General features: G+C 44.0%; 1 protein-coding gene across 1 annotated transcript in view; it reads right to left on the reverse strand.

The window, feature by feature from the left end:
* Positions 1-23,220, reverse strand: part of LOC145401919 (uncharacterized) — a 492,294-nt gene that overhangs the window by 117,653 nt on the left and 351,421 nt on the right. The window contains exon 6 of the mRNA XM_080274025.1: positions 5,306-5,403. Coding sequence (XP_080130151.1) covers positions 5,306-5,403 — 98 coding nt within the window. The remainder of the gene's footprint in view (positions 1-5,305; positions 5,404-23,220) is intronic.

Consider the following 23,220-nt stretch of genomic DNA (forward strand, 5'->3'; position numbering starts at 1 on the left):
AAAAGCTGCAATAGTCTCCTTTATTATCTTGCCCCCTGACTACGACCTCCAGTATTTGGAACTCACTGTATCCGGGCTTTTGGGAATGAATGGATATTAGCACTGGATCCTACTGTATATTCTCTCTCTCTCTCTCTCTCTCTCTCTCTCTCTCTCTCTCTCTCTCTCTCTCTCTCTCTCTCTCTCTCTCTCTCTCTCTCTCTCATAGTCTCAAATTCTGTTTATCAAAGCACACACACACACAGACACACACACACAATTTCATTATCACATCACTTCCCTTAGACACTCAGTGGTGTGCGCCGCCAGCCAGGTGACACTATGCGCTGTACGGATGGGTTCCAGTGATAGGAGTCACCAGGAGGGATTGTCGATCATGTGATGCTATGCACTATGGTAGCCTAGCCTCGGAGCCCTACACTTTTTCCGTGTGTAACACCAATCACTTATACGTACACCACCAATCCCCCATCCCCCTTGTAGCGTAAGGGCCCGAGGACAGGCTGCCGTGGTCAACAACATTAAGGGTTGAAAACACTTCCTACAACTGACCACAAAACATCTGAAAGATGCAAACCATTGTGCACAGAGCAAGGTCGTCCATGTGGCCGGTTTGTTCTGCCACTAGACCAACAACTCTAAACTATATCCACCCACTTATCCATCACTCAACTCCTTATTGGCCGCAATCTGGAGCGTAAGACCCCAGAACTAGGCAACTCAGCCCAGGCATTTACAGCCAGAATGCTGAGTGGCTCTCCTTTCAGCGGAATTATGTGTTATAAATTCCAACTCCTTCTCAGACTTAAACTCTTGGGCCACATCTGTTTGCAGCGCCTTAACCCTGAAGATCGGCAGACGTCATTTTATACTATCAACACACCAAAGGATAAATCCACCAAATTTATTCCCCACACACACACAACTTTCAAATATTTTAAAACAAGTGCAATAATAGAAAAAGACAGGAAGAAAGAATTCGGATTTTCTCGAGAATACAAAACCAACCAACCAACCTCGGCCAGTTGCTGAAAGAGTCCCCCACCCACCAACAGAAGCTATAATCAACAGAAATTACACTCTTCTATCTGTCAATATTCTCTTCATTATCTCCAAAACCGATCATTACCGACAAAACTAGGGGGCAAAGTCTAACCCAACACAGGGCAAAATAACATGTAAGAAATTTTGGCGCACGGTTATTTTACCCACAATGCACGGACAATCAGAGTAATGTAAAATTTTTCCATAAGCGCCTCCAAGCGTCTTAATACCGACAATTTTTTCCTTATACATCTGGCCTGTCCAAAATCCACAGAAAATGGGAAGAGGCTGGAAAATTTCACAATAACTATGGAACGTTGTAATAATAATAATAATAATAATAATAATAATAATGCAATGTTCCTTTTTTTCCCCTACACCTAAAGGTATATAAAACTTTTTCTCATTTTCTTTTCCTACTTTTTCCATATTTTTACTCCATTCCCAAACTTCCTACATACTGTATCTCTCTCTCTCTCTCTCTCTCTCTCTCTCTCTCTCTCTCTCTCTCTCTCTCTCAGTAGAGGAAAAACATGGAAAATTAGAAAAGACACACAGTAAAAAAAAAATAAATATGAGAATAAAGGGCAAGAAAATAAATAAAATGAAGGTAGTCCAAAGAAAGAGAGGAAGAAGAAAAAGAAAAGCACAACAGTGAACAGGAAGAAAAGAAGAAAAATTCGGAGAGAGAGAGAGAGAGAGAGAGAGCGTGGAAGAGTACTTGACCTTAAATTGCTCCTGTGCAGTGGCATTTTTGGGGACGGTAAAGAGAGTGTGGAGTGTTATGAGCTGGTCGTGGTCCCCTAATGCACTCACACACGCACGCTATTGCACTCACTTACCCTTGCTAATATCCACACACACACACACACACACACACACACACACGCTGCACTCATTTACCCTTACCACTATCCACACACAGATATAAAGTACACTCATATAAACACAAACCATTATACACGTAAACAAACACAGTACTCACAACCAAACACAACGACATGCATGCAGTTTTACAATATTCACAACACGTACACACTAGCAAACATGATGTCAAATACGGACAAACATGGAAAATACAAAACACTCAGATACGCAGTCCGACACACAAGCATGTAAACACTCGAATACGTACACGGCTGCACTCACAAGGCCTCATCTCCATAAAGGCACACGGTAGAATCCGCACATATACTCGTACAATCATATGCACACATACACTCATACGGACACACACTCGAACTCACCGCCATATACACAAGACTCAAACAGGCCTAAACTTGCGCTCACTACTGCTCTGACACATGTACACACTCTTCTGTTCTCATATACACATGACAAACATACACAAAAATGTAAATGCAACGCACTCAAAGGCTATTTATCCTACTGCAAAGACTTAAATACCCCCCCCACACACACAATATATATATATATATATATATATATATATATATATATATATATATATATATATATATATATATATATATATAAAGGCAGATACATTAACCCTTATACAAACCACTTTCAGTCAAACAAAGATATTCACGAAAACACCAATACTCGCTCCAATAATCATTCTCTCTCTCTCTCTCTCTCTCTCTCTCTCTCTCTCTCTCTCTCTCTCTCTATACACACACCTTAAGAAGCAGTGATCGTGATTTTGTCATTAGCGTGAAGCATAAACTGCTTCTCCACATGCAAACGCACCTCTCTCTCTCTCTCTCTCTCTCTCTCTCCTATTGTTTTTCCTGATGCACGTTAATTTTATTTTTTCTATTCTTCACACACACACACACACACACACACACACACACACACACACACACACACACCTAAATAAAGAAGCAGCCAAAGAAAAAAATGACAGAAATACAAACAAAATGACTGCCAGATTAATAGGTATAGATGGACAGACAGAGACAGACATGAAGAGAGACAAAAAGATATGTAGAGAATAGCGGCTTAAGAGACAACTAACAGACTGACAAACAAACAGACAGAAAGAGATCATTATAATACAATGACAAACAGATGGGTAGACAGGCAAAAAGACAGATAAAGAGATAGCCAAGAAGAAAGACAAAGAGACAGACGTAAAGGCAAACCGACAAATAAATACAAACCCACCACACGGCCACAGCAACAAAAGGCAGCTGTAACCAAAAAGGAGTCGAGGTGAGGTGAGGTGAGGTGAGGTGAGGTGAGGTAAAGTGAGGTGAGGACAGAGGAGTGAGATGCTCTTGTTATTCAGATGAGACAAGGTGGTTCGCGTGAGAGGACGAGGGGGAGGGGGAGGAGGAGAGAGAGGGGAAGGGAGGAACGAAGGTGAAGGGGGTAAGAGAAAGGGAAGACAAAAGGAGAGAGGAAAAGGAACAGGAGCTATGGGAAGGAGGGAAGATGGGAAGGAGAGAAGGAGGGGATGTGGTAAAAAGGGAAAAAGTACGAACGTTGAGGGAGACAGAGAAAAATGAAATAAAAAAAAGGATATGAGGGAGAGGGAAAGATGAGGCGAGAGGGAGGGAGGGGAGAAAACAAGGGAAAGGGTGGGAAAGGAAAGGATGGAAGAGTGTGTGGAAGGGGAGAAGGAAGGAGATAAGAGACGAGGAAAGGAAGAGGAAGGGGGATAAAGAATGGGTAAGAAAAGGGAGAAGAGTAATGGAGGGGGAATGCGAAGGGAAGAAGAGGAAGAGAAATAAGAGGGGGAATGGAGAAAAAGGGGAGAGGGAGGAGAAGAATGGACAGCAAGAAAAGAAGGGGAGGAGAGAGAGGGAGGGAAGGAGGGACAGAAGGATGAAGGAAGACAGGGAAGGAAGGAGGAAGGACATGAGAGAGAGAGAGAGAGAGAGAGAGAGAGAGAGAGAGAGAGAGAGAGAGATCTTAAGGAGAGACAAAGCGGAGATAGAGAAGCAGAGAGGAGGGGAAACAGGAGAGAAATGGGGAGGGGAAGGGGGTTGGAGAGGGAATGGGGAGGGGGAGGGGTAGAGGGGGAGACCTTTTGTGGCAACCTGCTGTAAACGAGAGAGAGAGAGAGAGAGAGAGAGAGAGGATAAAGAAAAATGAATTTGTGAGACGTAAAAAAAGTATAAATAAAAGTTAGAGAGAAGCCTCCTCTCTCTCTCTCTCTCTCTCTCTCTCTCTCTCTCTGATCAAGGCAAGTGGTGGGGTAAGATATTTGTCCACTCCAGAAATTTCTTAATATCTTTGTACCCTTGACGAGAGAGAGAGAGAGAGAGAGAGAGAGAGAGAGATAATGAACGCAATGGCCACCTCTAGTCCCATATTATCCCTTGTCGGGTGTAGGTGCCCGAGGCTAGGCTGTCCTGGTCCAAAAACCCTGATAGGTTGGTGACCGGCCTACGCCCCTGGTGGCAGAAAAAAAAAAAAAATCCTGGCACGTCTTGGAGATTTGAATTTATGTGTATGAGGCACATGACTTACTACGATTACTGCGTTTAATCACTATGTCAGTATCATAACAAAATAATAATAATAATAATAATAATAATAAATGGCAGTGGTGGTAACTTTTACAACACAATTAACCTGTTATTTGTAACTGTGTTCTTTGTCTTGGCATGTTTTGTAACAGTACCGTATTAGTCCACATAAGTTCCACTGCACTTCTCTTCGTTGGGAGTGATAAACCACATTTTAGTCTTCCCCATGCTGGCTAAGTGCGAATCGTGAAAAGGGTATTTGTAGCGCAAGTGGTGCATGTGAAAGCCATTTTTTTTTGGCTGAATTCGCTTTTACACTGAAGGCAACACAGACCAGGATACCACAGACACCACAGACTAAAATTATTCGGTGATATAAAACAACAAAAGTCTTCCTCGAAATGAATAAAATCGTCTGGTATTGGGCAGAAGAAAATCCAAAGTAACAGTAACACTAATATCACTCGATCCAAAATCACCACCGTTCCTCCACAACAACCACTAATACCACATCCACCACCAAAATCACAAAAACTTCCATCACGGCAACCACCACCCCGAAACCCGCCACTACAACCACAATCACAACCACATCTACAACCACTATTCGCTATAATCATCGCTCCAAAATTCCCCACTACAACCAGTCAACCACAAGTGCAATCCCCACCACTGAAAACACCATAACTTCTGCCACTACAACCACAGCCACATCTACAACCCCAGGCACTATAACCACCACCACCACTGCTCACTACAACCCCAACCAATATCACAACCACAAGAGTCAGCACAGTACACTAAGCGTCACTACTCACACTGTACGGCGTAGGAGCCTAGTTCAGCAGCCAGTTCCTGCGTGATGGGGAGGCGCCCTTGTAGGATATCCTGTTTCACCTGCAGGAAGAACTGGTACCTGCAGGAGGAAGATGGAATACGGTTATACTCTCTTCATTTTAACTTAACTTTGTCACCTCTCCGTCTTGAGTGCTGAGCTACAACAAGAGACTGGTATTGGACAATGGGGTTAGTCACGAAGATGTGCTATGGAGAAGATATAGAGCCATATTATTAATTGTCCCACTCTGCCACTGAGGTGTACGGGAAATAAGCTGCAAAGGAATAAATATCTCTGGTAAGTTAAGGTGAACGAACAGCAGCTGGGTAGAAGTGAAGTCTCTCATTATCCAAAACCTTAACATTACCATCGTTTTCAATATTATTCTGAGTACAACTGAAGTTTCTCCTTTTATTATCATCAACACCACAATCATTTTCAATCGTCGTCATTATCATATTAAAACTTTTCGCATATTTTTGCATTTTATATCCAACTGGGGACATATCCTGAGAGAGAGATGAGTGAATTTTCGATCATGTATGAGGCTGCTTCTAGACGCCAAACCCTTACACCAGTCCCTTACTTCCAGCCCTTATACACGCCAAACCCTTACACCAGTCCCTTACTCCCAGCCCTTATACACGCCAAACCCTTACACCAGTCCCTTACTCCCAGCCCTTATACACGCCAAACCCTTACACCAGTCCCTTACTCCCAGCCCTTATACACGCCAAACCCTTACACCAGTCCCTTACTCCCAGCCCTTATACACGCCAATCCCTTACACCAGTCTCCTACTCCCAGCCCTTATACACGCCAAACCCTTACACCAGTCCCCCACTCCCAGCCCTTATACACGCCAAACCCTTACACCAGTCCCCCACTCCCAGCCCTTATACACGCCAAACCCTTACACCAGTCCCCTACTCCCAGCCCTTATACACGCCAAACCCTTACACCAGTCCCCTACTCCCAGCCCTTTAATTCACGTCTTAGGAAACTACGACATAGATACAAATACTACCTGGCAAATATTTATCAAGAGGCAGGCTGACACATAGAGAAACACTGACAGGAGAAAACGCAAGGTTGTTATAATACAGAGAGAGAGTGTAAATAAACAGACAGATCGACAGACAGATAAATACCTACATAAAGATATACAGTGAGAGAGAGAGAGAGAGAGAGAGAGAGAGAGAGAGGAGTTAGCCTGCATCCCACCCCACCACAGGACAGGTAACTAATGACTCTACTTACAGGTAAATCTGGGCAGGTGTGAAGTCATTAGGAGCTTAATTGTTCTCATTAGGGGTGGATGAACGCGGTGTCTGTCTGCCTGTCTGTTCCCCTCTATCTCTATAGGTCCGTCTGCTTCTCTCTCTCTCTCTCTCTCTCTCTCTCTCTCTCTCTCTCTCTCTCCAAAACCGCCTAATCTGTTTGTCTATCTGCTCATAACGTCATCCTCCCTCTGTCTCCGCCTCTCCCTCTCTATAATTTCCTGAAGATCATGAGAGAGATAGGCTACTGGGAAAACACACACACACACACACACACACACACACACATACACACACACACACACACACACATTACCAACCACAAGCATGCACAAGGACGAAATACACAAACAGATGACAAAACACACACACACACACACACACACACACACACACACACACACATTTCAAGGCAACCCGCTCCTCATCACCTCTCAGGAATGCGCGCTTCTTACCCTCAAGTCCTTCACCGTGATGACGTCTTTTTCACCTTACACCCGTCCCCCTCCAGACGATTTCATTCAGCTCAGGAAGGGGATTTGGAACAGGGAGAGGGGTTAGACACAGCCTTCATTAATCCCTCCAACACTACAGACGTCCTTCCTAACCTGAATAAAATCGTCTGGAGGCAGCATGAACTAAATACCGAATAAAATCGTCTAGTTAACGCCAAATAAACTAATGACGTCATGGCAGTGGATTTAACCCTTTCACTACGATGTCGTCTAAATTCGCTGTATATTCTTGCTTCTAACAGACGATTTCGCTCATCTAGGGAAGGACCTCTCATAGTGAAGTGGTTGTGAATTCTCGCCATCAATCCTTTTACTACGAGATCTCCCCATGGCGAATAAAATCGTCTGGAGGTACGCAGAATATAACACTGAAGAGAGAGAGAGAGAGAGAGAGAGAGAGAGAGAGAGGATGCAAACAGAAAGAAAGAATGAGGTGGGGGAGGGAGAGGAACACAGAGGGTCGGAAATACCACTCCCCTCTTCCTTCCTAGAACCCTTCCTCACACACGCACACACACACACACACACACACACACACATACACACACACACACACACACACACACACACACACACACACACACACACACCTTGTTTATGACTTCGTATTTTAGCCGCCCTTGACACTATCCACGAGCATCTATCAATCTATCCATCCATGCACCCACCTATCTATCCATTCATTCATCCATCTATCTATCTATCTATCTATTCAAACATCCATCTGAATGTTTGTCTGCTCAAGAGAGATTTTGATATATGGTTTAACTGAGCCCAAACATGAACACTCAACTTAGATACTACAAAAGGCAAAGTGATGAACATTGGGAGTAAGAATAAAAACTCTATCAATGCTGTGAATATTATCTACCTCTAGCATGTACACTAAGATAATATTTTGTAATCACTGTAATATATTATGTGAAATCAAGCAGACAACACAAAGAGGAAGTTAAGAAAGCCAGCAAAATTAACCGGATTCATATGTAAAGCACCTGAACTCAAAATAGGAAAATATCTTGATCCTGCGCAGTTTGCCGGTTCGCCCACACTCGAGTATTGTGCTCAATTGTGGTCGCCTAAAGAGGCACGTGTGGAACTGAATCAGGTGAACACAGACAAGCACAGACTACCGAACACCACGAGAGGATCAACGCCAAGAGTATAAAAATTTCCAATGATACGATGTTGTGGTGGCGGAAAATTACTTCATAATATAGTTGCAATGGATGTAAAATTTTTGGCAAATGTTTCCAGTCAAGTACTATAAAGGATTTCTTCTTCAGTAGGAGTGGATATGTAAGAAATAAATTAACCTGACTGTGGTAGAATGGGGTATTTATAACAGTCGCTTGGACAGGCATACAGCTTCTGATCCCCAGCTGACTGCCGACGATAGAATAATACAATTATATGCTTTACAAAACGTTCTGATTTTATTTTTCCCATTGCACACCTCGGAAGATAAGAAGGCCATGCAACACTGTTATGCACTGAATGTTAATCTTATATAACTTTCCCGTATGTTAAAATAGTGTTGGATATACTTCCCACCTGAGTTTTCCAGTTCAATATCCCTCAGTTCCACTTCTTTCTGCTGACTCTGGCTGGAAGGACTGAGAAGTGGGGAAAGCCTGTTTGTTTTGTTATTCTTAAGATTCACATAATAGATATCAGTCTTAATTACCAGGCCGGTTGTTGCTTACTTTCCTCTGTATTCCTTTGTTGCCTTCCCCTCTCCTTCCACCACTCTGATCCGTGCAGGGCTGGGCGAGTATAAATTAGGTTACGGTAATGACGGGGATGATATAACGGAAGAGCCATTACGGCGGATAACGGGGGAGCAGGAAGGAAGTGGTAATGGTGGGAAGAGGAAAGTGGCGGGGAGACGGAGGGGGGAGAAAGGGGAAAGGTGGAGGAGAGGTAGAGATGGAAGGGGTCAAAGAGGGAGATATGAGATGAGGGGAAAAGAGGGAGATGTAGAGGGGGATTAAGAGGGGTCAGAGGAGAAAGCAACATGGAAAGGGAGGGGGGGGAAAGGGAACAGAAAGGGAAGTCAGAGAGAAGAGGAGTACAAAGGAGTACAAATGAAAGCAAACGTCAGCCAACAAACCTGTAGGCCCTTTCGAGGTTAATTGTTATGGGGAAGATTACACCTATTAAAGCGCTCTACTACTTTTACAGATAAGGACAGGAAAGCAGGAATGGGAGGAACAGAGAGAGAAATGAAGATAGGGGGAAGGATCAGAGGAGGAGATGATAGGGAGAGGGGCATCAGAGAGGGAGTGGGGGAGGGGTCAAAGAAAGATGTGAGTGGGAAAGACAGGAGGGATGAGAAAGGTAGAGGAAGAGAGGGAGGGAAGGGTTGCAGAAGGAGAAGATTGAAGTAAGGGACGGGAGGAGGGAGAGGGAGTGAGAGAGGGAAAAAATGGAGAGGAAGAGAAGGGGAAGGGCAGGGGTCAGAAAGGATTGGGAGGGGTGGGAGAGGGAGGGAAAGGAAGAGGGGAGGGGATGAGGTGGGAATGGAAGAGAAGGGATGGGAGGGAGGATAAGAGGGATGGTAAGAAAGAGATGCAAGGAAGGGAAGGGTTGGAAAGAGGCCGGAGAGGGAGGGGAGAATGAAAGATGAATAACTCAACTGAAGTTTGTCGAGTTTCGAGATTTGTTTAGTCCGTGCATCTCAGGACCCAGAACGTCAATGAAAACTCATACTGGGCCTTAAATACATTACAGGGTGGTCCGTATACTGCGCCCTTGTGTCTTGAGGGAACGACTCAATCTACTGACGTAAGGAGTGCAGATAGTTTGTGTCTCATGACATTACTGAGCAACCATGCAAAGATAAGTTCAAGTTAAAGGACAGTGAAACTATATATGCTCATATAAATTTGCCCCACTGCAGTTATTTAATCTCACAGTGTTACAGGACGGCAAAAACCAGGTCTATGGCAATTAATAACGCCCGTCTAATGCCACAGCAAGAATAAACAGCAACGAGAGGGATTTGGCACAAGAAACATGAGGAAAGTGACGCGAACCGGTACATTTCACAAGGTATGGGACAGGACCGATTGTGAAGAGATTAATGCCTTCATTCTGACCTGACGAAGACATGGGGTAAGGTCCTCCGTGGCCACCTCCGGGATGGGGGACTAAACTGTGAAATGGTTCAAGATGGCGACACATGGAGAGCTGGCATCAAACGATAACATTTCTACATGATAGCATGATCACTTACCTCTGAACGTTAACTAAGAGTAACATATCGCCAGTCTCTACACGTTACAGTCAGGCTACACTAAATAAATGGTAAATTAAAGAAAGAAACGGAACCGGCAGGAGGGGAAGAGAGGGAAGAGGTTGTGTGTGGGGGGGGGGAAGTTGCAAGAAAATAAATATATAAATATAAATAGAGAGAAAGAGAGAGAGAGAGAGAGAGAGAGAGAGACTGTGACACAGTTCCCAGTCAAGAGGTCACACCCACACCCACGTCATTTGCCACTCCACGCCATAAGGCATCATATACTAACCCCTCTAATTCGGGTGACGATCTATATTTATAGTTTACTAACTTAAAAGCCGCCTTCGGCGGCCTTTCCGCTTGATGTCAAAATGCCAGAAACGAGTTATAACTTGGGAACCGGTGACATGATTGGACAAAGAATTTTTTCTTCAAGTCAGAGCATTTTAACGGTACCTTGCTATAACAAAAACTGCGCTACATGCGCCGGTTTTTGCTATGTTACGATAATTTCCAAGCCCACAAAGAAAGTGATCCGCCTAAAGGCCAGAAATGAGTCATACCTCAGGAACCGGTGGCCCAACTGGATTAGAAATTGTTTTAATTCTTCATGTTAGAACATTTTAGCAGTACCTTGCTCAAACAAAAAATGCGCTACAAAGCGCAGTTTTTGCTAATTTACGGTCACAAACGGACAAACCAACAAAAATACAGAAATCGGATAATTATAATACAGATTACTGCTGCTAACAGATTATTTTATTTAAGAGTAAGAAAGGTGTTTGGTACTGAGGAGGTATATTAAGACTATATATCACCCTTCCAGCTGCAAAAGTCTACCCTGAGATACATGAAATCGTTAAGAAAGGCAGGAATAAAATGAGTAAGAAATCCTCAGGCTCTGTGGGCTTACATCAACACACCAAGTCCAACACACTCAGGACTTACTCGCAGGTACATCAAATCGCCTGTATGCAATGGCACTCTCAGGCTGCTGTACTTACTCTCAGCTAAATAAATCGTCTGCCGTCAGCTGGAATACAATAATAGAGTTGTCCCCATTACGGTTAATATTATCAGCGCAGTACTTAACCCCTTCAGTTCAATGACCTATTTCAAATTTAATTCTTGCTACCTCCAGATGATATCAATTAGTTTTCAACCTGAAGCGGTTACCTTCAGCCTTCATTAATCCCTTTGGTATGACACACCATTCCAGACAGGAGTAAAACTGTATGTCTGTAGGTGACATCAACACAATACACAGATCATCAGACTGAAGGGTTTAATATTATCCCCTCTTCTAGTAACCCCTTCAGTTTATTATACTCTAGCTGCTGTTGGGCGATTTTATTCAGCTCAGGAAGGCACCTTAGCAGTAACAGATTTAATGGAGGCTACATCTAACCCGTCCACTGCCAACAATCTCTCCTGAGCCGACAAAATCGTCTGAACGCAGCAAAAATCAAATAAAAAGGGGCGTCCTCGTATTGCTGGGGTTAATGAAGGCTCTATCTAATCCCTGCTGTTGGGAAAAATCTCGCCCGAACTTAGTAAAAATCGTCTGGAGGCAGCAGGAATAAGAGAAAATGACGTCAGTGTATCGTATGGGTTTAGAGGCAGACTGTGGGAGGGAAACGAAAATTTTGGAGGGCAAGAATAATTGGTCAATGGATGCGCGACCTTTATTTTTTTTTTGGGGGGAGGGGTCATTTTTTGTGGGCACTGTGATGATAGTTTCCCCTACTTTTATGTTTTCCGTTTCCTGTTTCTGGCTTCTGCCCTCCCCTCATACAGTCCAGGTCATTCGTCTGGCCATCATTCCACTACGTCAGCTTCATACTTACAGCGGGCATGGCCATTATTTTCCTCCCTAAAGCACCATATCAAAGAGCATCAGTTATGGGCAGACAGACAAATTAACTCTCACTCCAATCCACCATTCCAGACACCACCACACCACCACCACTCCAAGTCGCCCTCCTACATGCACCCATAAGCCTGGAAACCATCTTAAGACATATTCCCGGCTCCTCCGACACCCTGTCACCTTCGCAGCTAATATTCCCTGAGGAAGGATCTCTTGCAGTCACCCCTCGCTCGCCTGGGGAACGTGGTGGAGAAAACGGGGCTCTAAGGAGGTGTACGTTATTGCTTTCCTTAACTCTCTCTCTCTCTCTCCCTCTCTCTCTCTTCTTCACTTTCTGTGCCCCGTATTTTCGTTCTATCATCAGATTTTTCCTTCACTCACTGCATCCATTATATGTATGTATGTATCTGTGTCTATCTACCTATTTATTTATCTATTTATCTTTTCCTTTCTGTTCATTACTTATCTCCATGATCTAATCCTTTCTCTCTCTCTCTCTCTCTCTCTCTCTCTCTCTCTCTCTCTCTCTCTCTCTCTCACCGTTTCATCAGCCAGAGTGCTCGGGGTGATTTCAGATTCTCACTCAAGTTTCACGGTCCGGCAAGGAGGGGGGGGGGGAGGGCGGTGTTCCATTCAATCTTCATATACCCTGCCACGAGTGACGCAGTGGGGGTATGATCTGTGGGTATTTTTGGGTATTTCTAAAGGTACCGCATGCTCTATCGTTTTTGTTTTTGTTTTTTATCCCAACGCGTTTCTCATTTTCTTTCTATTTTCTCCATTTTCTTTCTCACTGATCAGTTCCCCGATTCAGTAACTCATTCTCAACCTATGTCTATCGGTCTGTCTGTCTGTCTGTCTGTCTGTAGCTTTGTCTATACAGCTATCTTAAAATCTATCTCTACATCTATCTACATGTCTGTATATCTTATCTAGGTATGTATGTATGTATTCATGCACGTATTTATGAATGTGTGTATGTATTATGTCGTGTCATAATTCACTTCTCACAATATTACTCTCTCTCTCTCTCTCTCTCAAGCTTCATCACTTAGGTTATGAACTGTGAGAGAGCTGGGCAGGTATTTCACAGCACTGACATCTAGGGGCGACGTCCCCAACTTTATCACAAAATCTCACTACAAATTCTTCTTAGTTCCCCCCACCCGTTTTCTCCTGAAGTAAGCCTTGTTATTGCTTATGGCTTTTCATCACATTCGCTTTCAACTTTTCAGGCGTCATAGTAATACTGGCAGTACTATTCTCATGATTTTTATAAAGACAAAAGTAATTAAATGAGTGGACACCGAGAAACACGTTCAGATTAACAGATAGATGGATGGATAGATGGAAAGATTAATGGATGGATGGATAGACGGACTGATGGACTAGTTCGGTAGGTAGCCTACAGATTTTCTAAATATAAATTGGAGTTAAATGGATGGATACAGATCAGGATTTTGATAGATGCATGAATGAAAGGATGGAGGGGCAGATTAGTTAAATATATATATAAAGACATGAGCTTCATTATCATCATCATTATCATCATCATCATCATTATCATTCATCATCATCATCATCCTGACCGTAATGTCAGGTCTTTTTCAGTTTGATTCTCTCTCTCTCTCTCTCTCTCTCTCTCTCTCTCTCTCTCTCTCTCTCTCTCTCTCTCTTCGTGCGCTCTATACGAGGAGGGGGAGGGGTGGTATATAGCCAAGGGGAAAGGGAGAAAGGCGAGAAGGAAATGGTTAGCGGAGAGAGAGAGAGAGAGAGAGAATCTAGGTGCACAGATACACAGACCATACAGATCTCAAGGAGCACAATACTGCCAGTGGCTCGCCTTTAATATTAATACTTTCTGCCCTATTAAGTGCTTTCAATGATATGTTACTCTCTAGATGATTCCTTTCAACCCAGGACAATCATATGCGACTGGAGGAGTAAGATAAAGCCTTAATTAACCTGCTCATAGTCAGGACACTCTGTAAACTAAATTGAAAGGCATGGTAGCAGCAAGAATAAACTATAATAAGACTTCTTTGCACTAAACGGATTGAACAAAATAATTATCTTTACTGCGGTAGGTGGTGCCGATCATCATCCACTCACTTGATGTGCTGCTGCCTACTTCTTCCTTCACCTTTATCATTCTTTTCCTGTGTCTGCCCTAACCTCTTCCTACTTCTCCCACCTTTCCTGTCACTTTTTATCACTCTTCTTTCCTTTTCAGGCGGCTTTACTTTGAGTGATAAGCCTAATAGATTCCTGTAAGCCACGAAACCATTTACAACGCTGGGTGGTAACCATATAACCTACCCGTAAGAGTTCCCTACCTGTCAGCAAAGTGGGTTGGCGGAAGGTTAGTGCCTCTCCCCGTAAAACAACTAACTCAAAGTCAAATAGCCACCCCTTGCGAGATTATGGCGTCTGGCTGTACGAGTAGATGGACAGGCAGAAATACAATGAGTTACAAAATAAGTCAGCAAAGCAAAGGTCTCTCTCTCACCTTCTAGATCAAAGGTAAAATTAAGCCTAAAGTGTAGAAAAGAACATGGGATTATTAAGTAACGTATAAGATAACCAATAAAACCAGAAAAATAATGAATGAAGGTAAAATGAAAAATGGAAAGTTCAAATAAATGGTTCTCTATGTTTTATAATTATGACGGTTTCATATTATGGAGTTTTTTTTTTTTCTCCTTTGAGCTTCAGGTGTGTGTGTGTGTGTGTGTGTGTGTGTGTGTGTGTGTGTGTGTGTGTGTGTGTGTCCTGGCTGGCGTGCCTGCTCCACTGATAACACGACTGCTTTCTATCTGACGCCGTGCCTATGTATATTTATGGGGCGGGGGTAAAGGAACTGGTAATGTCATCCCCAGGGGGTAAATGACGACAAAAAACTTAAGAATCCCTGCTGTGCACCCCTTGGCCACTAGGCGTACAGGAAGATAGGCAGAAGCACCGTCTAGCCAAATTAACGTGCCTAGAGGAAATTTTATATGAGGGGTAAAAAAGCAGTATTGAAAGCGAAACAACCAAGCGTATGAGAGGGAAGGGTGGGGCGAGGGAGAGGGAGGGAGAAGGGAGGAGAGGAAAAGGAAGCGGGTGAGGGAGGGGAGAGGGGGAGTGGAGAGAAGGAGAAAGCGAGGGGAGGTTGGGATAAGGGGAGAGGAAGGGATGGGATGTGAAAGATTATGCAACACAGGGACGACGAAAATAGGGGGGAAAGGAAGAATGGGAGAAGGGGAGGAGGGGAGAGGGTAAGGGAAAGAGGGGAGAGTGAATGCATAAGAGGGGGAGGAGGGGGAAGCAAAAGAGAAGGGTGATAGGTAAGGGGGGAGGCGTGAGAGGAAGAGAGGAACGATGAGAGAACAGAGTGAAGGAGGATGGAAGGAGAGTGGTTAGAAAAGGAGGGAAACAAGATGGAAGAGAGAGGGGCAGATGAAGGGGAGGGGAGGGGGAGGGGAGAGGTAAGGGTTTAGGAGAAGAAATTGGAAACGAAGAGGGAACTGGCAGGGTGGAGAGGAAAGAGGGGAAAACAGGAAAAGGAAGAGCGGATAAGAGGAGGGAGAAAAGAGAAGCGGGAGGGGGTGAGAAGTGAGAGCACTCAAGGGAAATCAATTAAACATGTAAGAGGAAGCAACAGGTGAGAGAGAGAGAGAGAGAGAGAGAGAGAGAGAGAGAGAGAGAGAGAGAGAGAGAGGGGGGGAGGGGGAGATAATGAGAGGGGGGGAGGAGAATACCCTACCTGAAGCACTGCCCCAGGCATACCTCCTCCCCTCATCTCTCTCTCTCTTTCTCTCTCTCTCTCTCTCTCTCTCTCTCTCTCTCTCTCTCTCTCAGTGCTTCAGGTAGGGTATTCTCCTCCCCTCTCTCATTATCTCCCCCCTCCTCTCTCTCTCTCTCTCTCTCTCTCTCTCTCTCCTCAGGTGATACTACTATACTTTTTGCAGGCACAGGTCAGGTACGGGAAAAAAATATTGCATGGCCGGTATTTTATTGAGTAGTAATTACTTGCTTCACTTTCAGGACTACTTTCTCCCTTTCTTATAAAATTTCCCTCCGGCATTTTACTCCTGCATGGTTTTTCTTTTGTTTAATTCCTTACACTGCCTGGGGGTCTGGAGGCTGGGAGAGAGTCATCTGCTCAAGTTTCTTTAAGTACTACTCTCAGATGACGTATTATTCACTCTCTCTCTCTCTCTCTCTCTCTCTCTCTGTTTTTTGCTATTTTCACTTTGGACAGTGTTGGGACTGCATGGGTCATTATCAACACCTTCACTGCTACAGGTTCATCCTAAATTTCATAAGACAGTATAAATGACATCCTTGGGCTGAAGGGGTTAATTAGAGAATAAGTCTTTCTTTTATAACACCGCTAATAAGGCCAGACCACGTAGTAGGTTACAGATGATAAAGTTTGTGTGGCCAGTATGTTTATGGAATTAACTACTCTGCGCCTTTCCCTTTACGGCGGGCACGTAGCATCAAGCCACTGAGGCCTAAGGTTTATGTGTTTCGTGTATTTACGTATATAACTCAGTAACCTACTCAACGTGTTTTTGTGTACATCTCTACTGCAGAAGTTAATTTGTGCTCGCACATCTGCCTTGGAATCACTGCGTCTTTACCTCTGGATACGAAGATAAAAACAGCTGAGAATTAATGCGTATCGACTACACGACGGTCATAGACATTTTATTTTTGCTATGTCCCACTTTCTCCCTTGAGTACGATATGCAATAATCGATTATATGCAGGTCCTCAACTGTACGGTCAGACTACGACCACCAGTCTTTTAACAAGTAAACGATGGCTGACAACAGACGCCTTTTACTTTGAATAACATGACTTGGTGTATACTGGCAGCAGGGACAAATATTGCCATCAAAGGGCTGACTACTAACACTGACTGACGACTTATTTATTTCATTGTGGGTTACACTGGATGATTACACTGGCTGCGGGAAGTCTCCTCTCCTCTAAAAGTCAACAGCAAATAACATGTCCAGGTATAGCGGAATTAGCGGACCATGACTGTGGGTTTCTTTGGCTCAAACTTCGTTTGGATGTGACAACTTCTACAAGTTTTCATTATCTGGATTATTTCTATTAAAAACAAAAATCCACACAATGTGTGTAAGGTAGAAGAAATTAAAGGCTGGATACCCGCAACATTGTTCCCTTAAAAAACAATATATATACTCGTATGTACATATATATATATATATATATATATATATAGATAGATAGATAGATAGATAGAGAGAGAGAGAGAGAGAGAGAGAGAGAGAGAGAGAGAGAAAACTTGCACAGAGAAGCAGTGCCTCAATACACACAACCAATTTTTTTCTGGGTTGCAGCTACTACCATAACGGGGTGAAAGTGTACTACCCTCCCCGTCCCCTGTGCACCCCTGTGCACCCCCTCCCCCCATGTACATCTCCCCCACCCCCACGGTCATGCTGCTGGGCACTGTACTTCTGGTGGGTGGCACGTAGAGAGACTGGGCTAGATCTCTCTCTCTCTCTCTCTCTCTCACACACACACACACACACACACACACACACACACACACACACACACACACACACACACACACACACACACACACACACACATCCTGGCCTGGCTCCAACATTATGTCAGACTGCCTCCTAAACATATATATTAAAATTCCTCCTTGCTTCCGCCCACAGACTCAACCTGTTCCCTGTCTTATTTGTCCAGTATTAAACCCTCCCCCCCACACGTCACGCCTGTGGCACTAATACCCACCGTCCATGCTGTAATATGCTAAGGATACCACATTGAGGACCGGCGTGATGGCATTAATAGAGGTGTTTTTGTACCAGGTGTCGGCGGGTCTTAATGTGGAACTAAAGTGTATTATTGAAGTCTAAAATGTGAATCTAAAGCCTGGAACCTTTAACTGCCTGCTTTTCTCTTGGTTAAACAAAAATCTTACTTAGGTGTGGCGGCATCAGAGGAAGCCTTAATCGACGTAATTATTGAAGCCTCTGCCTGCTGCTTCTCTCAGATGAACAAAATCGTCTGGAGTTTGCCTGAAGAACATAATACAGCGAAAGGACTTACTACGGTGATATCTTTACTTTATTCTTGCTGCCTCTCCACAAATTTATTTAACTTAGGAAGGTTCTCTAGTAGGAAAGGGGTTACGACACAGCAATAGCCGACATTGGGTTGAAGGAGTGTGAGAAGGAAAGAAAGACCGAGAATGAGGTGGATGGGGAAAATATAAATCGTACACGAAGGAGGGCGGCTTGGAATGGAGAGAGAAAGAGGGAGGGGGGGGGTGAGAACCGATCGAAGAAAAAGAGGAAAAGATAAATGCAAACAATGAGATAAAAATTAAACCACGAAAATTACGATAGAATTAAAACAAGAAACAAGCTCAGATAAAACTAAATCAAGTCAACCCTGCAGCCAGCTGTGCTCACCGCCCGTTTTTTCGACACAGCAATAACGTAACCCGGATTTTAAAAGTAATTCCCCATCACCCATTTTCTCTGGCGGTGAAAAATTACACCTGGGTGAGTTAGAGATAATTATTATGGCTCAAGTGGACTTTCACCATCAACCCCTTGATATAGATAGGAAATCTCTCTCTCTCTCTCTCTCTCTCTCTCTCTCTCTCTCTCTCTCTCTCATATATATATATATATATATATATATATATATATATATTCCCCATCACCCATTTTCTCTGGCGGTGAAAAATTACACATATACTGTATATATATATATATATATATATATATATATATATATATATATATATATATATATATATATATATATATATATAATCACATCTATTTACCTGTCAGTCTGCATATCTATCTATCTACCAATCTGTCTATTTACCTAAATTCTTGATTTTTCTTGTATTTTCTTGTCATTACTGACAACTCCTCTCTCACTCTTCTCCCCTTTCTTTCTTCCTCTCTTTTCTTTGGTAGGTAAAAGGATAGTACATCTCGGTGAGTTAAAGAGATAATTATTAAGGCAAGAATGGACTTTCACCATCATCGCCTGTTACTGATTGCAAAGATAGCTCTCTCTCTCTCTCTCTCTCTCTCTCTCTCTCTCTCTCTCTCTCTCTCTCTTTCTGGCTAGGCACATTAATAGTAACAGTGCAGGAACGAGTCTTCTCTCTCTCTCTCTCTCTCTTCGTCATCTTTCCTATCTTTATATCGCTCAACGGTACCCACAATGAGAGAGAGAAAGAGAGAGAGAGAGAGAGAAAGAGAGAGGGGGGGGGGAACCAAGCATGGAAAAAAGAGGTAAATGAATGAGGACAGTGCGATGGAAGGAAGGAAGGAAAGAAGAACGGAATAAACTAAAGATTCAAACAGTGAAGGAAAAGCGTACTGTAGGGAGGGACAGAAGAAAGAAAGAAGGAATGAAAAAAAAACATAAGAAGGGCAACGTAAGGAAGGAAGGAATGAAGGAAGGAGGGAAGAACGGAAAGAAGGAAGGAAGGAAGTAGGAAGGAAGGAAGACAGAAGGGAGGAGGGGGCAGGTAACAAAATATGTGAGGGAAAGAGGGCAAATAAATGAAAGACAGAGCGAATGAGGTATTTGTACAGAAGCTGGAATATCAACTTTCACTCCACTAGCCGGCGCGTCCACATACTCCACCTGCCCAACCCTACCACACCCACCTTTCCTACCACACCGACCCACCCACCCGCCCACCACGCACACCCCATCCACAAGCTTGCCTACCTCAGTCGGTGGAGAGGTGGCCTGCGGTCCTACCGGACCCAGGTTCAAATCCCCGCTGGGGCGGGGAACAGTTAAGGATTTGAATTTCATAACAGGCAAACTTTACCGATCTACCAGAAGACCCGCCAACATGTCGTAAAAATACCCCCGCTAATACCAATACACCAGTCCTGTACGAGACAGCCCTAGCATGTATTCAGTATGGACGGTGGGTGTTAGCGCCGAAGTGGCGACATGTAGAGGTATATGATATGTAGGAGAACTACTGGGCCTTGGGACCAGGCTATGAAGCCTATGCCCAGAGTCGGTCACATAAAAAAAAAAAAAAAAAAAAATCTGCCATCGCCACCCCACCTACCACACCCATGTACCACATCACTTTACCTACCTATCTACCTACCTGTCACACATGCTCCACCCCGCCACACCCACCTACCAATCCTACCCACTCATTTACTATATCTATGTACCTAATTATCTTCCTACCATATATATTCCACCACACCCCACCGCACTCCACGCACCCACCTACCACACCCACCCACCTATCTACTACGGATACTCCACCCACCTCATCCCACTCCACATATACTCTGTCCACCTGCCTACCTTTACCCTAACTACTAACCCAGCTGCAACACCCACCTACATACTACCCACTCCGTCCTACCCCACAACATCCATGCACCTACCTGACCTACCCCACCCACCTACCACACATACTCCATCCACTTACTTCTACTAACACCCATTTTTTTCCAACCAATAAGAGAAAAAAGTATCGTAACAACAACAAGCTCGCGTTGCTCTCATTAGGCTGAGGTCCTGCAGCGGGGGTAATAATACTACTAACCACAAATTACACGCGTCCCTTCCCCCAGCATGGTCGTGTGGGTGGGTACGGCATAACTCTGGAAATACCTACAGGCTGGGTGTGGGTTCACTTGGTGCCAGGGTGTGGGTGATGAGTACATCTGGAGCTTCATAGGTGTTCAAATCAAGTACTCAATTATTTGTATATTCTAATTCCATACATCTGATATTTCTGAGAAGTGTACTGCTGTTTCAATATTAATTTACAGAATTATTAGATGTAAAGAAGAACATCTTATGAAATTTATGCAAGGGTTAATAGGATCATTTCTTAATCCAGATACAACAGTTTCTTAATACCTACTGCAGACCCTGGTATATTTTCAAGTGATAGGTAAAATCGTTAATCCTCCGGCGTACGCTTTAGTCCAAGGGGTTAAAATCTATACTCTCTACACACACTTTTGTAAAACTTTTTCCTCGCGTGTTGGGTGGGAGCAGGTTTGGGCAGTGCTGATTCAAAACCTAATAAGTCAGCGGGTGTTGAGCGGGTTCAGGCCATATTTACCGCCCCACACACAACACCTGGCTCAGCACACCACCACAGGCAAGTCTACGGTGCTAACACGCCTCCCTCCCTTCAGTCTCCCCTCACCATACCTCTGTGTGTGGCAATCAGAGTTCTGATGATGGTGGTGGTGGCTTTAACACGGGTCCTTACTTTTGCACCGCTACGGTTTCTCTCAGATGAATAAAAACGTTTGCTGTGTCAGCCTCTGCCACACGGGACAATTTTCATCTCACCTCGGGCTAATCTACGGTTCAAGTAGGCATTTTCCACCATCTCCGTCTGCGACTCTGCGGACTCCCAAACATTTACGAGGTCCTTGACTCTGAGGTCGAAACGAAACTGAAAGATATCAAATATTATGACCATGTAAAACTACTGGTATTATTTTTTTTTTTAGCAACATAAATCGTTTTTTCCTCTTGGCATTGAGTGTCGCCTCCACAACCTGTCTGCCAGGAGGGGCTAAGTGACTAGAAGAACTCCGCCATTTTTGTTGTTATGGTCCTCGGTCAAAGTGGGCGACCGCACGGTTTGTGTGTGACAGCGAGTCCATCATTTTCACCCACATCCTGTCCACTCAGATAACTTGCCCACCATGACACAACCTTTCATATAAATTCTCTGGTGTGTCCGTGGCGGTGAAACGGATAAGCGAGGGGAATTTTGTTTACTGACTGCCAGGTTTTCCCGCAGCTAAAGAAAACCTCTGATACATGACTAAAATGTTGTTGTTGTTGCCCCTGGTTCATCAGAATGTAAAGTAGCTGGACCGTAGGCTGAAGTTGGCCGTCTCCTGCAGTCCACCATTCTCCTTTCTGGGGATAGAGAGGGAACTGAGGGACATTTGTATAACCGGACACCTGGGCCCCACGGACAAATTACTGCTTCCGTGCGAAGGCGTTACTCTGCAGGACTAAGCCCAAATAAACTCCCAAAATTCATCCATAGCAGGTAAAAGGTCAAAGGTTGTGTGGTGGGGGCGGTGAATGGCTGCAGAAGGTGTGTTGGCGGCAGGAGCATGACGTCACTAGCCAGTCAGTCGGGGTGACATTTGAGCCCAGGGTGTCATCAGATCCACCCCTCACCAGACGGCGCCCAAACCAAACACAAAACCGCCTGGTGCAACGCAAACATGCCTCCACCCCTCTATATAACATGCTCCTGTTTTCAGTTCTGGTCATGTGCAGCTGCAGATACAGACACAGGCACTGATTACTTTGTATCGATAAATAACGCCACAATGAGCAATGACTTAGAACCCAGTGATGTGGTATTCGGAGCATAAAAATGGTTTCACAAGTGTTCGAATAAAAGCGGAGCAATATTGTCGCTTGCAATTGTACACTCACTCCAAAAATTAGCTTTGCCCTGAGGATTGACGGTTTCATCATGAGTATTGCTGTTGTTGTTCGCGTGTTTCTCAACGGTAAGTAACACTGAACAAACACCGCGGTATACTGTACATGAGATACACACAAACTTCTTTCTTTACAGTGCATTGATCTCTTCGGTCCGATGACTGATCATTTTATTTCATTCTTGCTGTCTTCAAGCGATTTTGTTCAGGCCAGGGAGACATAAGGTTGCCATGGAGTTACTGGAATCTGTTTCAAACCCCGTCAGTACAAAACACATCAAAATCGTCTGGAAGGAGTACGAATAAAGCAGCTACGAAATACGTCACAGAATCCAGGGGTTAATAAAAGGGTAGGTATACACGTGCATGGAAAATTACTACAGACAATACTTTCCATCGTTTCATCAAGTTTGAAAATATAATGACATACAAGGTAAGGACACTTTTTGGAGCACTTGTACAGCGGTGGTCGGCAGTTTACTTATATTTCTGGATT

The sequence above is a fragment of the Coenobita brevimanus genome, chromosome 57 (assembly GCF_032717465.1).
Source record: "Coenobita brevimanus isolate Jiangsu-jjx chromosome 57, ASM3271746v2, whole genome shotgun sequence".
NCBI classification, from domain to species: Eukaryota; Metazoa; Arthropoda; class Malacostraca; order Decapoda; family Coenobitidae; genus Coenobita; species Coenobita brevimanus.